The 16436-nt window shown below is 38.0% G+C and overlaps 1 protein-coding gene across 1 annotated transcript in view; it reads right to left on the bottom strand.

The window, feature by feature from the left end:
* DYRK1A (dual specificity tyrosine phosphorylation regulated kinase 1A) overlaps positions 1–16057 on the bottom strand; it is a 58136-nt gene extending 42079 nt beyond the window's left edge. The window contains exon 1 of the mRNA XM_075708161.1: positions 15987–16057. Coding sequence (XP_075564276.1) covers positions 15987–15996 — 10 coding nt within the window. The 5' untranslated portion in view covers positions 15997–16057. The remainder of the gene's footprint in view (positions 1–15986) is intronic.
* Between the last annotated feature and the right edge of the window lie 379 nt (positions 16058–16436).

The raw sequence follows: 16436 nt of genomic DNA, 5'->3' as shown, positions 1-16436 counted from the left end.
TAGGACTTTCTGTTACTACAGTGATGAATTTTGAGGGGAAAGTATAGAACAAGCGTAGTATCTGTCACCTATAAAATGTCTGTAGAAGAAAACGAGAGCTGGGTAATTGAGTATCCTCATCCAGTAGACTGCCATTGAGCCCAACTTCTTACCAAGTGCATCTAAGAGTTTAAAAACCTTACCAGAAAAAAGAGCAATGTTGTTTATCATGCTCCAAAGCCACTGCAAAAAAGAGGGACTTGGTGCAGAATGAACAGAAAAAATCCAAACCACCTGCTAGTGCTTTGTAGCATCAGTCATTATGCCAAGCAATGGCAACACATGAAGCTGCTATTTGCCAAAGCATCTGGATTGAAAGCAATACGGTGTTGTTCACTGGCATTGCTGTACAAGCTATCACAAAACTGTTTCAAAATGTCAGTCAATCTCAGACAGGCTCTTCGAGACTTCTATATGAATTTGCAGAAATGCTACAATCCTTCGCAACTTCAGGGAGCTCTATCACGTACAAACAGAAAGCGCCACAGAGGACTTTCTTTTTTTCTTCCTCTGCCCCACAAAAGGGTAAGAGGAGACTTCCTAACATCTCTAGAAACAAAAGGGAGCGGATGGAAATGGAAAAATTGCCTTTGCCATTATCTGCGAGAAGGAAACATGGTAGACTCTTGAGAGCACCATGGTACTGGCCACCTCTAGCCAATAATCCAATGTTTCAAAATGTCAGCAACGATTAAACTTTATGCTAAAAAATGGCATCATATGGAAAGGTAGAGCTGCATAGAGACTAATGATGAACAAACAGTATTAAAGGGACTCAAGTCAGAGATAAACTTCTTCACTCACTGAAAATTATTTCATTGTGGGTTCCACAACTGTAGAGAAGATGGAGAATAATGTAACCTGATCTGTCTTCCTACATAAGCACATCCCAAAGGCCATGGAGGCATTTCTCTGAAATTCTCATGGTACCAAAATACAGAAATGCTTGATGCCACATACAGAAAGCAAGATAAACCATCTTCTTGGGCATGAGAAACAAGTTTGTAGTAGCAGTGAAGTCCTCAACCAGCTCCTCTTCAACCTCCATAGATTTTCAAGGGAAGTGAAGTCTTCAGTAGTGAACCACTAAGCACGTTCATATTTGGCCATAGTACTGTTTTTTCTATAGATACAGAAACTGTCACAAGATTGGCCCAGTTTAACTGCATAGACAGCAGCTTTGGTTGCATATGCTCCGTTTTTCTTACAACTTTTGTAAATGGTCTGTCTCTACCATACTCATGGGTGTGACATGATGGTGAACATCTCTTGAATTCTCAGTAGGCCTGAAAAACTTGGGAGACACCTCACAGGAGAAAGTCTTCTGACCACAAAGCAAATCAGAGGTCTGCACCTGGGCACACTGCAGACTGATGATCAGGAGCCAACTACCCCTTCTCAAAAGGCACAGGATTCAAGACACTTAATGTCTGCTTGATTCGAAGGCTGAAAAAAAGTTATATGTGGAGAGAATCTTGAAACTTGCTGGCGCTCCTGTCTTGCCTAGGGTTTAAAGCTCCAATAACAGAAGACTGAGCTAGATTGTGCTCATCATCCAAAAAGAGGCAGTGCATCTTCCTGTCATGGTGAGAACCCTTCCACACAAGAATGTTACCTGAAAGCTTCCTACAGCCTTGGTTAGTCTATGTTGAAGCATTTTTCTTCACATTTTCTCTTTTAAGTTTCCAATATCCTATTTGAAGAGGGAATAGGAAAGAACTCTGCTGTGGGAAGCTACAATTCTTTTATTTACAGAAATGCAGGATCAAAAAATTTCACTATACTGGCTTAGTGACGACAAAGGAAAAATGCTCAACTATCTAACCTTGACATATTAAAGAAAAAACAAAGTGAGTGTGTATGTCTAGGCTAATGTGTGCCAAGTAAGAATGTATACTTTGTATTAAAAACTATTATGAGGAAATAGAAAAAAAAAAAGAAAAAAAAACCCAAACAAAACCAAAACCACCCAAACCCCAAAAAATCATAGACCAACTAAAGTCCCCCAGATGAAAAGAAATGGTTACACTTCCACTTTTCCCTTTGCACTTCTATCTGTCACTGGGCACTCTCCTGTCTTTCTTTATCAAGGACAATACAGCTATCATCATTTTAAAAGAAACCTTGCAAACATATTTCTGCACATGGAACAGAATTTTTAGAAGTTTTCAACACTGACCAAAATTCCTACTGAAATAACGTGGAGCTTTATCACTTGGTTATCACAGATGCATAGCTGTGCAAACAAAGCTTTTGAAAAGCTCTTAAATAAGAATACAAATTTATGCATATATGTCTCAATCTGTTTCTACTTGCCTTTGGTGTAACTGAATCTGGTGCCAAGAGTTAATCTATTTACTACTACCAAATATTTTTAATAATCATCTATGTATATAATCTATAAAGTCTGCAGAGCTACTCTAAAAACTAGACTCAATTCCAAAACCGGGGAAGGACAGACGTCTTCCCACCTTCTCTCATTTTACATGTTAGCTTGAGTTTCCCCAGCAAAATTCAGCTAGTTTTTGACAACTGGAAGACTTGCCATCCTTCTTCAGTGGAGAAGTTTATGTGTATCCAAAATGGTGGACATCCGAGTTCAGCTCATCCATTGGGAACAATTCATCCAAACTATCTTCTCTATGTTCATCAGCAGAAGGGGCAATTTGCCTGGAAGAAACGTGTATGTGTGTGTACCTACTATATTTCTGAATTCTGAAGGAATGATCACAGAGTTTCAAAGAATAAGCTTGAGAATCAAGGAATTCAACTTGAAGAAAGATCAACAGTCAGTGGACCCAAGCATACAACCCCCTTCTGTAATCAAGTAGATTAGATACTACGGTCATTCCGTCCACTCAGATGAGGAACTAGACAGACAGGATTTAATCACTGAAGGCCAGAAGCACATTAGGCGCACAGATTCATACTTAGAAGTTAACATGCTTGTCCTTTCCCCTGTAACTGTATTGAGGACCCCAGAATGAGCTGGAGAAAAGAGACTCCCCTGACTCTTCAAAAATTAGCATATTGATGCTTCTCCATGAAGTATCTTATACAGACACTTCTAATAACTTTCTAAGGCATTTCTTATTTTCAAAAACTGATCAACTCTTGCAGATAGTTCATATCTTTGAATAAGGAAAGACAGAAAAGAAAGACAGACCTCTGACAGAGGTCCCATTAATCCAAAAGGTGCAACTCCTGTCTAATTACCTGGTCTTTGATGAAATTCAGCTGATTCATTAGATGAATAACCATGAAGCTAATCTTGAAAGGAGACCAAATCACTTTAAGTAGCCTGCTACATAAGACTTGCTCGTAAGACACCAATTCACTTTTCTCTAAATTGATCAAAAGGCTTAGATAAGAGGGAGATTAACCATCTTCCTAATGGTTTAGTGCAGCTTCTCGGAAAGACGAAGCTACTGCTAATCTGTTATCAAGGATAATGTGGATTTTTGATGGCAGAAAGATACTGCTAATAAACTCAGATCTTTGGGAAAAAAGTGTGATATCAAGTAAACCAATAAAATACTGTTTAAAAATATTCTTAAACTATAACCAAGCTGTAAATCATGAGCAAGTGTTTTTGTGCAAAGCAAGAATTCCATTTTCTTCTCTACCAACCCTTTCCCCTCCTTCCCTGAAAAAATGGTAGAGTTTTCATTCATATCATATAGGCTATAGATCACAGAGTTACAGGGGACAAATTATTCCTGAGCTGTCTTAATACACATTGAGTATTTACGTGCATCTGAGTTCAATACTTGCACCCAGAATGAAAGACTTCAAGTAAAAAGATGTCACTATAGATCTGGCAGTGTTTTAACCCAAATCATTGCTCTAGACGAAGTTAACTCCCAAATTCTATTTAAGGAAACTGCCTTCTATTGAAAAAGTGGAGTATTCAGCTAGCTACGTTTTGGTGGCACTTTTTCTGAACAGAGAGTGTCAGAATTTTTGCATTTGGATGGCAGCCTATAGAGTCTGGATTTCTCCCAAGAAAAAATGAAGTTTTGCTTCTTGCCTTCCCCTGGAGCTCCACATGCCTCCAGACATAGAAGAAAACACCAAACAAACAAAAAACACAACAACTACTTTTTGCCTTTCTCAAGACTCAAACAGTTGTTGCCTGGGGCCTTTTGCTACCAGTATTTTGTAGGAATACAAAGCTGAACACAGCATTCTAAATGAAGTTGCAGAATCCTCACTTGAAAATTGACCAATTGATTTGGGTGTGAAACAGCCTCTTTTTCTGATGAAAGTATCTTTTCTTCAGAAAAGAAGTCATGACGACCCATACAGTCCATAAACTCAGCCTAAACCAGAGGACAAGAACAACTTTACAAATAGAATTTGTCAGAAGATGGAAGAAAAGAGAACTTTTGAAGAAATCCTACAGGAAAGCAACACAAAATTCTCTCAGGCTATGTAAGTGAGAAGGAAGCAAAGCAATATTCCTGCAGCTCCAGGTCAGGGGAAAAAGTGATATACATATATATATATTTATATATATATATTATATATACATAACAAAAGGTGAAACAATAATTTTTTCTTTGTTTTGACCAGGAAGATAAAACGCAATCTTCTTCCGAGATAACAGTAAGTCCAAAGCGAAAGGAAAAAAGGATTCTACCAGCCCTCCTTTAAGGACTAGTAGACAACAGCGGACTTAATAGTTCAGTAAACACGGAACAAGCAGCTGTGTACATCTATACTAACAGATTCAGCTGGGCCGAGGAAGGTTCTTAAACACAGAATTGTGATCCACTGTGTTCGTAAAATGTTAGAGCATTCATAGCATCCGTTCCAACTAGCACTCTTCCCCAGTCACTCCTGGGAATGTGTGGCAGTCAGCATGTTCCAGGAATCCTTCCCAATAGGCAGCTTTCAGGCAGCCACCCAGTTTTACGGGCTAGGACAGTTAACTAGCACAGATGTGTGCTGTTCCATGTGATCAGCTTCAGTGGCTGGGAACATTCAATTTACTAACAGAGAAGTGGGCCTTTTTGTCTGTGAAATTTTATTCTAAAACCTCTTCTGACTACATCTGCTCTTGCAGCTCTCTTTTGGCATACTTTACAAATGGTGTCTTCTATCTATCTTGAGATAATCTCCTTCCAAATAGTGAAAATTGCAAAACAGAAAAGGTTCAGTTGTGAATGCATTTTTTGTAAAATACTGGGGTGCAAAGAAAAAGGAAGGAAGACATGTCAAAAGCTATCGTCTAAAAACAGCACTGCTTCCTTGAAGATTTTGGCCTGGTGAATCTGTTTCTTTGCAAGGTGCTTGGTTTAAAGGAAGCTAGTGCTCTAATCAGACAACTGCACAGCAAGATCAAAGGACAGGAACAATTAGTTGATATTGAGGATCACCAAGTACAAAACATATACACGCAAAGATCTTCACAAACTAGTCTAAATTGAAGTACACCAGACTACCTTATATTTTTTCAGTTATTTATTTATCAGAATCATCTTAATGCTAGAATCAAAGTTTTCCTTCAACATCTCAACATGCCAATTTTGAAAAACTGAATTTTGGAGAAAACTCCAGAGATGTGAACATGTAGCTTAAAAGAAACACTAGCTTTTTGACACCACCTTCTGACACTAAGCACCAGAAATACATTTAAAACTATATGCTATGGATACATCATTTTACTCAGCTAAGCCTCCAAGAATTACTCAGCACTGTAAAATGATTACTTAATTTTACAGCAGAAAGTTTTAGAAACATATAACTTAATATTAAGAAGCAAGAGTAAATCAATTAATAGATTACTGCTTTTTTTTACAGTCTTTAAGGAGTTAACACACAGCCCACTTAAAGCACCATCTTAACATAAAAATATGGAACACTACCCAAAACAAAGTTGTAAATCGAAGTATGATGGACATGTGTTGCTTTTCACAGATACTTTGATAAACTTTAGTAAGTGAAATACTCCAAAGGGCAAGCTCACCCTTTCATTCCAAGCTAACACAAAGCCTCCATATTACTGGAAGGTACAAAACATGGCAAACATTTTTGTTTCTTTTTTTTTTTAAATATATTTTTTAATAAGCTGACCTAATACATGTAAGCCAATATTCCATACCTACATGAAGATACCACTTGCCAGTTTTATATTCAATCCAACTCACAGAGAAGGATCTGATCTACTTCTGAGAGACATTACTAGCAAGTCAGAACTCATATGAATGACAGGTGAAATCATATATACTTTTATTAATATATAAAAACTTGCAGTCTCAGTTCAAGCCATCTAGGCACATTCAGTAACCTTGGAGGAGCATGAAGATGGATGAAAGTCCTCCTAAGATAAGCTAGCATTTAAAAAAGAAACCATCTTCTTGGGCTTCTATAATCACTGCTGTCCGTACAGGGATCTTCATGTATTGCCAGAAACAGTTATTTATTCTTCTGGAATGGTAAGACAGCCCTGAGGAACCATGAGCTATAATCACAGTATTACAATGCTGCTTCTCCATTCAAATGCCTTACTGCCTACGTAACCAGGTAAAACATCGCTTGTGTCCACAAACCAGGTAAGAATGAAATCAACTTCACCCACGTTTGTAAACACAGACCTCCTACTTTGTTTCCTGGCAGAGCACATCTATTGATCCTTCTACATTACATTGCAGAGGTACTGCAGACAAGTGCCAAGTTCACTCCAAGATATTGGCCTCAGATAGGCAAGATGCACGAATATAAAAATTCTGTGATGTTAACAAAGACGCTGTGAGACAAGGTAACGGTGTTGGGTGGTGTACCAAACTTTAGGTTGGATTCTCTGTTCACACATAAAGTGGATTCAGTAAGACAACGAAATAGAAGTCAGGAATGTGCAAAAAAGAAGAACCAGAACTAACCAGTACAAGTAGAACTTAATACTATGCTTGTATCCTCAGTTTTTTAAGGGACCGTTAATAACCAATTTGTTAGAAAAATGCAGGCACCAATAGATTTCCATGGAGGAGCAGGAAATGAAGAACAAAGCTCTCTTCTACGTCTGGAACAAAACCACTGCCACCTGTTCCACCTTTATAGCAAATATGTTTGACAGCTGCCTCTATCTGCAATATACTAAAATCCAGACCTTCAAAGATATTTAGGTACTTAATTCAGCAAAATGTCAACAGGAGTTAGATGTAAGCATCAATGAAGTGCTGGGCCTCAGAAGCAAGGCTTCAGAATATCACTTTGGTTGATCAACCTATGTTGTGCTGCATATTACCCACTGTTGCCAGGATAACTGAAAGGACAAAACTGCAAATTTGATCTCTCACCACCACTCATAAACACAAATTATTGTTTCTTGGTCTCTAATCTAATCATTGTCCGTAACAGCTTATCAGCAAATACGTATTTTTGAAAATAGTGTGTCAAGATGAAAATCTGAGAACTGAAACATTCTCAGTTTTACGACATTTTCCAACCTTAATTATGTTCCCTAGTACGGAAGGTTTTAACTAGACCCACTTAGATTATGTCTGAACTGCATCTAGTGACATAAAACGGCTGACAAGTATGTCCTTAAGTTGTCTTACGGAAATATGCACGTTAATATGCAAGCAACTATCCATGCTTATTAAGACATGGAAACTATTGTAAAACCTGGTGAGAGGAACACTTACTCCCCTACATGTAACTAGGCAAAAAATTCCATCATCAAGTCTTAGCGTATCGTATGTTGCTTTGACAAGCTGGTAATATACCAGCCTGGCATACCAGTTAGGCATCAAGCTAACAGAACGTGTGGTCACCACTGTCTGGAATAACATTTAATAGAAACATATTAAAAACCATTTATCAAGGGATGAATTGAACTGAGTAAGAAATAGCAGGCTGATTAGAAACAGAGAAATAAAAGTTTTTAAGAAGTCATAATGTCCAATTTCAGCAAGATTTATGATCAATATTTGCACAGTTCTTGCACCCCACCTACCTGATGAAGTATTATCAACAGGATTCCTACCAAGAACTATCAAGTACTCGAGACTGCCTGTTAAGAGAGCCATCCTGTGGCCTCTCTCTCTGTATCTTAAAACCTAACCCCAAAAGCATATAACTGTTCAGGGGTGGAGGGAGAGGTCATTCACATCTGACTGCGTGATTGATAAAATAGGATGCCTCCTACAAAAATTTATTTCCCTGCTTATGGATTCTACATAGGATATGCTAAGGAACTAAAGTGGTGCATGTTTAAGTTAAACCATTAAGCCACTATTAAGCTTGTTTAGTGCTAGGGCTGGTCAAAACTGATGTATTTAGGGTACTCTGTCTCCACAGATAGCAAATCCAAATAAAGCTATTGCTGTGTGCAATGAAAGATTTGCACCCTAGGATGTACTTTAGGAATGCAAGACTTCAGATGTGATTCTCAGAAAGCTGTAAAGGGCAAGCTCCTGAACTAGTGTTGCCCATTGCTGAGTTCAAGGGAAGAAGCTTCCTCTAGACATAAACCAATGGCCTTCCCCCAAGAAGCACAGGGCTAAAATTCACTTCAAAGCCCATTCCCACTCCTAACTTCACTCAAAAACCTCCCAACCCAGACAAACAGCATCATTCTGTGAATGCAGTTTGCTACTAAAAGCGCACAAAACAGGATAAAAAAAAGCTGTCTGCTACACCATATGATGCATAAGACAGGAACGCTCACACTAGCAAACACCTGAGCCAGTAAGTCAACATGATATAGCACAATGCTGAGACTGTATTAGCAGCTCTAAATGCAGTCTAGCCATCCTATTACTGCGTTACCCAAGAGAGCCTTTACTTTTCGTTCACAGACTGAACACTGACACCACAGGGGCTTTTTCATTACAGCTGCTCATTTGATGACTTTAAGGGCTATAAGAAAGACTCTATATTTGTAGTGTTATGTTCATTGTAGACCTTGGGCATTCTCAATGGACTGACCAATAGTTCTGGAAATGTATAATATTTTTTGTAATTCAGATTAAGAATTACAATCTTAACTGTTTGTGGTTTTTGTTCAAAATCAAATTTTTCTCAAGTCTGAGTCTCTGCTCTTAGAAACAGGTAACAGAAATAAATTTCAGCCTCGCAATATAACTGCTGGAGCTCTACTGTTCATTAAAAAGAAGTGTCTTCATCACTTAATACTTTGTTGAAAGTTACCTCAAAAAAAAGAAGTTTTTAAAAGAGGACTACATAAATGAGTATACAAAATGAACAGAAATTACTTTTCCAAAATATTAAAACTATAGATATGTATCTTTAAGGTACTTTTACTTCAAGCATTATGCAGCAACGTAACACTTTTGAAAGTGCAAAGCTCCTCTGAATCTCCTATCTTGATGGTCCCCTGAGCTGACAACGTCTCAACTCTGCCAACACAGGAGAGGGAGACTTGGCTGCAGTGGCTGGAGCTCTGTGTCCCCCCCTCTCCCTGCCCTCCTGAAGAAACAAGCTGCTGTTGACTACTGTCACCCAATGCCCCTGTGAGCCCCACTGAGCACACTTATGAACAGGCTAAGAAAGAATATTTCAATTACTTTTGCTGCAAAACACAAATGAAACTTCCAGGCATGAAAAAAAACCTAGACAACTACTAACAGGGCTTTCTAGAGGAATTCACACCTATCTCTCTTAAGAGGAAGAGAGTTGCTCTCTCTTAAGAGGAAGCAAATTAAATAAAAACAGAGGCCTCTAAAGATTTTCTGGTTTAGATGCTTCAGGCTGTTCCTGAATAAGAAAAGTAGCATTCTCCACCAGGCTACACTTCCATGCCAAAACCCTGGAACAGGATTTTTGTCATTTGTTTCCTCTTAGATGAGGATTGAGGCTGAAAAATCTTCAAAATCACGGGTACCAAGCAATTTTGGAGGAGGAGGGAAAAAAAAAAAAAAAATCCCTTTTCTTTTAAATAGGCAACTTCTTTTTAAATATGGATGCATTAATCTAACTTTAGCTGTCCAGGTTTTCACATTTCTGATCTCAAATACAGAAAGTAGAGCATTAATCTAGTCTCTTGACTTCAAGGTTATCATTCATTGAGGTCAATGACTCCATCTCTGAAAAGCAGAACTTCCACTTTCAATATGATAACTGTTGCCCTTCAGTAAGCAACTGTGTTCAACTCATTCCCGACTGCTTTCTCACAACTGCTGACAAAAAACTAACAGCCAGAAAGACAGCACGAACAGCTCCTGCAAAGGTAGTTATCTATGTAAAAACAGTGGTTAACCCTAAAAGCATTCTTATTCATGTGAAGTGCTCATAAGCTATCTATATTTAACACTTCCACTACTAGTGAGCAACCCTGTCTCTTAGGTTATTTTCTTGTATCTTCTGCTTATGTTAAACTTCTGTTTATCTGCCCAGCCAAGACCTGAATATCCAACAAAAACTGCCTGTAACGATACAGTCAAATATGTGAACAAGTTACTGACAGACAGAATCAGTCTAATTGGAATGAAAGTCACCAACCAGAAACAAACCAGAACCAGCCCATACTGTGCTTCAGCATGGAATAAGCCCATGGGCCAAATGTTTGCTCCTTTACAATGCAGTTCTGGTTTTATGCCAACAACATACATCTCACAAAAGACACTCCAGGCATGCAATTACTTAAGTGGAACCATAGATAGTGCAGTCATCACTTCCACAAGACGATACAGGTAAGTGATAAAAAGGTGATGCCCCAGTAAGTTTCTGGAATTCCCTGGTAAAATTTAAAGCAGCTCTCAACAAACTAGTTCAAAGGCATATCAGCAGATCTGGTATAACGTAATACAGATAAACTTCAAAATACAAAGCACAATATTGGACACAGGTTTTTTTCAGACTACAGAATAACAGTGGTGTTTTTTTTTTTGCTTTGGTTTGTTTTTTTACTACTGACATATAAAAACATTCTTCAAAATAGCTACAGGCTCAATGAAATCAGTAGCTAAAATAGTAGCAATGAGACGTGAGAGACATGGCCCAATTCTAAGTTTTCATTCTACTCTTACATAAAACTAACACCTGAACACTTGCAAAACTATAAACTCAACCCAATCCAAGAAATTCCCAGAAGTCTTTACTCTGCATTTGTTATATTTTAATAAGCAATGCGGGGGGGGGGGGGGGGGGGGGGGGGGGGGGGCGGCGGGGAGGGAAGGCAAGTATCACAGGCTGTCTCCGTGTGCCGTAAGACCAACTGGCGGGGAAAACGGCCTGGCTGAATAGGGAGCTTTTGCCGGGGGGGACTCAGGGGAAAAAAGGAGAGCCTACCACCTTTTGAAGAAGGGGTAGGCAACTCGGGAGGAGTACAGGGATCTTGTTAGGTCACGCAGGGAGGAAATCAGAAAAGCAAAAGCCCAGCAAGAAGTTAATCTGGCCAATGCTGTAAAGGATAATAAAAAATGCTTTTATAAGTACATCAGCAATAAAAGGAGAGCCAAGGAGGATCTCCATCCCTTGCTGGATGTGGGGGGGAACATTGTCACCGAGGACAAGGAAAAGGCTGAGGTACTTAATGCCTTCTTTGCCTCTGTGTTTAACAGCCAGACCAGTCATCCCCAGGGTACTCAGGCTGAGGGTATCTGAGCTAAAGGATAGGGATGGGGACCAGAATGGAGCCCCCATAATCCAGGAGGAAGCAGTTAATGACCTGCTATGCCACCTGGACGCTCACAAGTCTATGGGGCCAGATGGGATCCACCCGAGAGTACTGAGGGAGCTGACAGAGGAGCTTGCCAAGCCACTTTCCATCATCTATCAGCAGTCCTGGTTAACAGGGGAGGGCCCTGATGACTGGAGGCTTGCCAGTGTGACGCCTATCTACAAGAAGGGCCAGAACAGTGGCCCTGCCCAGGGAAGTGGTGGAGTCACCATCCCTGGAAGTGTTAAAAAAACGGGTAGATGTGACACTTCGGGACATGGTTTAGTCTAGTCTACCCTTGACTGGTTTAGTGTGGACTTGGTAGTGTAGGTTAATGGTTGGACTGGATGATCTTAAAGGTCTTTTCCAACCTAAACGATTCTATGATTCTATGATCTATGCAAGTATTTACTATTTCATTTTTCTTGCACTATTCTTTTTGAGTAGTATTGGAATGGCTTTTTTTTTTTTCTTTTCCAAACATGAACAATATTTTTTTAAAGTTAAGAGCAATATGATCACTTCCAATGTTTTATCAAACTTGAATATATCATTTTCACATTTTACATCACTTGCTTGGTTCTCAACATCTCTGGTGCATTCAATGTTTTTCATGATGAAGAGAAGAATTTGATGTAACTATTATTTTGATCTGTTTTCTACATTCGAATCTACCCATGAAAATGTGAATGTGTTAAAAAATGAAGTTAATACATGATAAATTCTACCACAGAATTAAAGATAAAATAACCAGCCTACACTTCTTTTCAATGATTTTACATGATCAAACCTCTGGAGCAGTTTGTACAGGCATAAGAATTGGACAAAAATACTGTAATGTTTACATGCTACATATATTTAAGACATAACTGATAACAGTTCCCCTGTTTCCATGCTGCCCTTAGTACGCAGAAATGTCCCAAACAATGTTGTTCAATGGTCTTGTGGGAGATCTAAATCAGAAAGAGATATCTGTTGTGTTTTAATATAAAGTGCATTATTACCAAAAAACAGTTCAAAACATGCAGACTCTTTTTTCTTCCCTTCTGCTTTCAAGAACAATACTTCAACAATAACTGTTACCAGTTAATCTCCTCTGAGAGGATCAGCATGTGGTGTTAAGGAACGGATCCTTCTGGAACTTGTACTTTTGGTTTAGTGGATCTATACTGGTCCCTTATACTCTCAACTGAGATATGAGTCCTCTTCTTACAAAGGTTAAGAAAAGACAAGAAGCTTTAAGTTCTTCAAAACCTGAAAGATCAGACAACTAATTATTTTTAGTTACACATTCCTAGGCTGCAGCTAACTAGAAAAATCAAAGCCAAAATCAGAAAGTTCTTCGTTATAAAAATCAATCCATTTTTATAAGGCAGCCTCCACAGGAGGGAAAAAAGTAACAACCAACCACACAGTTATACTCTGCGTAACAGGTGCAGGACAAGATATAGCAATCACTTTGAAACCATGAACTTTTAAACACAAGATGAATCCTTGCTGGTAAGTACACAGTACAATCCCAAATTTGATGCTACTACACCATAAAAAGTAAACACTTGCTAGTATGATTATCAGCATAATAACTACAACCATAATGATGGTAATAGCATTGGCACTTATGATTCCTTCCTTTCACAAAACATCCTGGAGAGACTGACTTTCAAAGTACAAAGAAGTAAAGCAGAAAAATTCACATTCTGAAAATACTTTTTTATCACAGACCACATTCTAAGACATTAACTTTGTTATTACAACATGCATTTGTAATGCACAACCATGTCTGAAATACAAATGCAGCTTTTCCTTTAATAAGCTGAACCTCCAGCTTTGCTTTTTGCAGAGTATAAAATCTACAAGGTAACAAGACTGACAAAAAGCAATTATTGAAAATCTTTCAGTCCTCCAAACAGTATCTTAAAGTGCCCTTCTCTATATGTGTCCTACACATCATAGGTGCTAAGAACAGGGCAAAAAGAAGTAGTCAGACATGCTGCAAATTTGTTTTCCTGGTTAGTCAAATTGGAAAATAAGATTCAATATCACCATTTCTTCATATTTTCGCTTCTTTTAAAGCAGTGGACCTTAATCCATTTCAGTGCTTTCAGCTTAAGCGGTGATCTAAAATTCAAGTATTCCAAGATAGAAAAAGTGAAAAAATCCTCTTCCTCGAGAAGACTGTTTCCCCCAGTTATGCTGTGGATAATTTTAGGGTTTTGGAATAGGTCAGTTTCCAGTGAAATGAAGTGACGTCCACTGTAACAAAGAATTTATTTACTCTGTAGAAGCTTTCATCCTTTAGCCAAAGGTAGCTTAGACATTACCAGGCATCTCTGATCAGTCATCCACATCAGTCACCCTCAGAAGCCAAGAAGCTGTGTTGAAAATGCAAAAGAACCATCCTCAATAACCACAAAACCTTGCAAGATCTGGCCTGAGCTCTCACCAGCTACTTTGAACTTGAGAAAGGTATCAGCAGAGTCATCATATGACTCTTGCTGTTACTGCATTACAAAATAATTACAGTACATTTTTCATTTTAAGGCATGCAAATCGTGTTTATTCTCAGAACCTCAGCATACTAATATTGGCTCTTCTAATAAACAGAAAACCTCAAATAAATCTTACTTGTCTAACTTCCAACTTGTATCACACGTCAGAAGCCTGAAAGTCTTTGTCAAGGTACCACTGTTTTTCAGTCTGTATTTACCATGGGACTTCTAAATAAAGAATTTGGGCTTTAGAAGATAGAATTACTACTTAGAATTCAAAATCTTGTATACATTTCTATTCTTTAAGCTCGTAATTCTACAAGCTCACCATCATCAGAAAACCTGACCAAAACTGAAAGTGCTTAAGTTTTAAATCAGATTAATGCATTACAATATGAAACTTAATTCTCTTAAACAGTGTAAGATACCTGAAGTACTATTTCATAATATTATTTCTCCTTTCAGTTGTGGGATGAATACTTTTAAAGCTTTCAAACCATTTTCTGAGTATTTAAGTTAGGCTATATTTTAACCTACACCGCAACAAGCAAATGACCTACAATGTTATCAATTACAATGACTGCCTCCTAGACAGAGCTCCACAAATTTGATGGAACAGCGAAAGACTCAAGTTTTGAGACTTTAAATGCTATTCGTCTAGATGTATATATTTAAAACAAATGAAATATACCTTTGGAATATTTTTTCTTTCTCCTCTTCTTTGCCCCACAATTTTAGTATTCTTTAGACACAGTTTTACTTGAACTATCAACATACAACTTACAAACATTCAACTGAAATGAACGAATGTTTAGTTTTCACAGAATGAAATACCCACTTAGAGCATCTTGGCCTTAATCCAACATACTCCATGTAAATATACCCTCTAAAGCTGTTTATGCATGAACAGCTGATGCAACTGAAAACTGTCAATCAGGAGATGATCTGCATGCATTTGTAAATCTATCTAGCTTTTTTTCAAGCCCCAAGGATTCATGGGTTTTAAAGCTGAACAAGCAAACGAAAGATCTATCTTATGTGTACTTCACTGTTACAGGCCTCAAAACGTTAAGTCACAGAACTGTTCACTGCCCATAAATAAGGGCATTTGTGTATAAAGAACTACACCAATCCTCCTGTACAACCTAAATTTTATTCTGCTTCTGCTGATCACGATTTTTCATGTCAAAATATTAACCATATTTCCATAAGCTATTTAATCTGCAAATACATGTGGCACTTAGAGTATTTTGATTAGCAATAAATGGAAGAACTTCCTAAAACATCAACTTTAAGAATGGCTAGTGACTTTCAAAGGTGTTCAAAGATCCTATCCTCAGTTCTTGAGAAATCTTACAGTAACTGGACATAAGCATATGATAAGGCGTAATGAACTCTTAGCTATTCATTTGTTATGCTCTTTTTCAGATGGATCCGTAGCACTTCTTTAAAAGAAAGTTAATGAATGATTGAAATACTGTGTCACTAAACAGGTGACATACATCTGTTGGCAAGCGGGGGGCATCAAAAGGGGGTAATAACAAGCAAGACAAGACTAAAAGCAGTACATTTAGTTAGCATCTTTAAAAGCAAAACCTTCTTTTGCATAAAACTTTGGAAACAGTATTTCCATTCAGGGAAACCATCTTCTGCCTGGACAGTTGCAAAAGAGTTTCAAAGGGCAAAGAAAGACTTCAAAATTCCACAGGTTCTTAAATATTCTACTAAGGTTGGAATGACAAAATTTTGGGGCTACAGAGAATGGAATAGAAACAAGATGTAGATCAAGAACAAAGATTTTCCCTTCTAAAAGCCCTGGAAAATAAGATCACCTGTATGCATCGTCTTCTTTCAAGTCTCATATCATCCTGCGGGGGTGTGGGGGACGGGGGGAGTCCAGCAGCAAACAGCACTGCAAAATGAAGAAAAAAAAGAAATAAATGTAAATATAAACTAGTAAGATAACTAAAAGAAAGTAAACCTCCATTCTACTAGATCAACATAGTGCTTAGTTCAACCCTACGTCTCAGGTACAATCACAGAACTAAACCAGGAAAGTTCCAACAGCAAATGAAGGGTCCCAACAGTAAAAGTAGAGACAGACATTACAAAGACTATCTTCCACTGACATCTATTGTTAGAAAAAAAATTATCTAAGTGTTGAAATTTCAGGGATTAACTTAAATTTCAACTGGTCATTCAACAGTTCAGAAAATTAAGGTCATCCAAAAAAACCTCTTCTCAAACCTGCAAAAGTGAAATTATTGATAGCTACCCATCTT

The sequence above is a fragment of the Pelecanus crispus genome, chromosome 1 (genome assembly GCF_030463565.1).
Source record: "Pelecanus crispus isolate bPelCri1 chromosome 1, bPelCri1.pri, whole genome shotgun sequence".
Lineage (NCBI taxonomy): Eukaryota > Metazoa > Chordata > Aves > Pelecaniformes > Pelecanidae > Pelecanus > Pelecanus crispus.
Note: the sequence above shows the minus strand (reverse complement) of the source record. Positions and strands in the feature narration are given on the sequence as shown.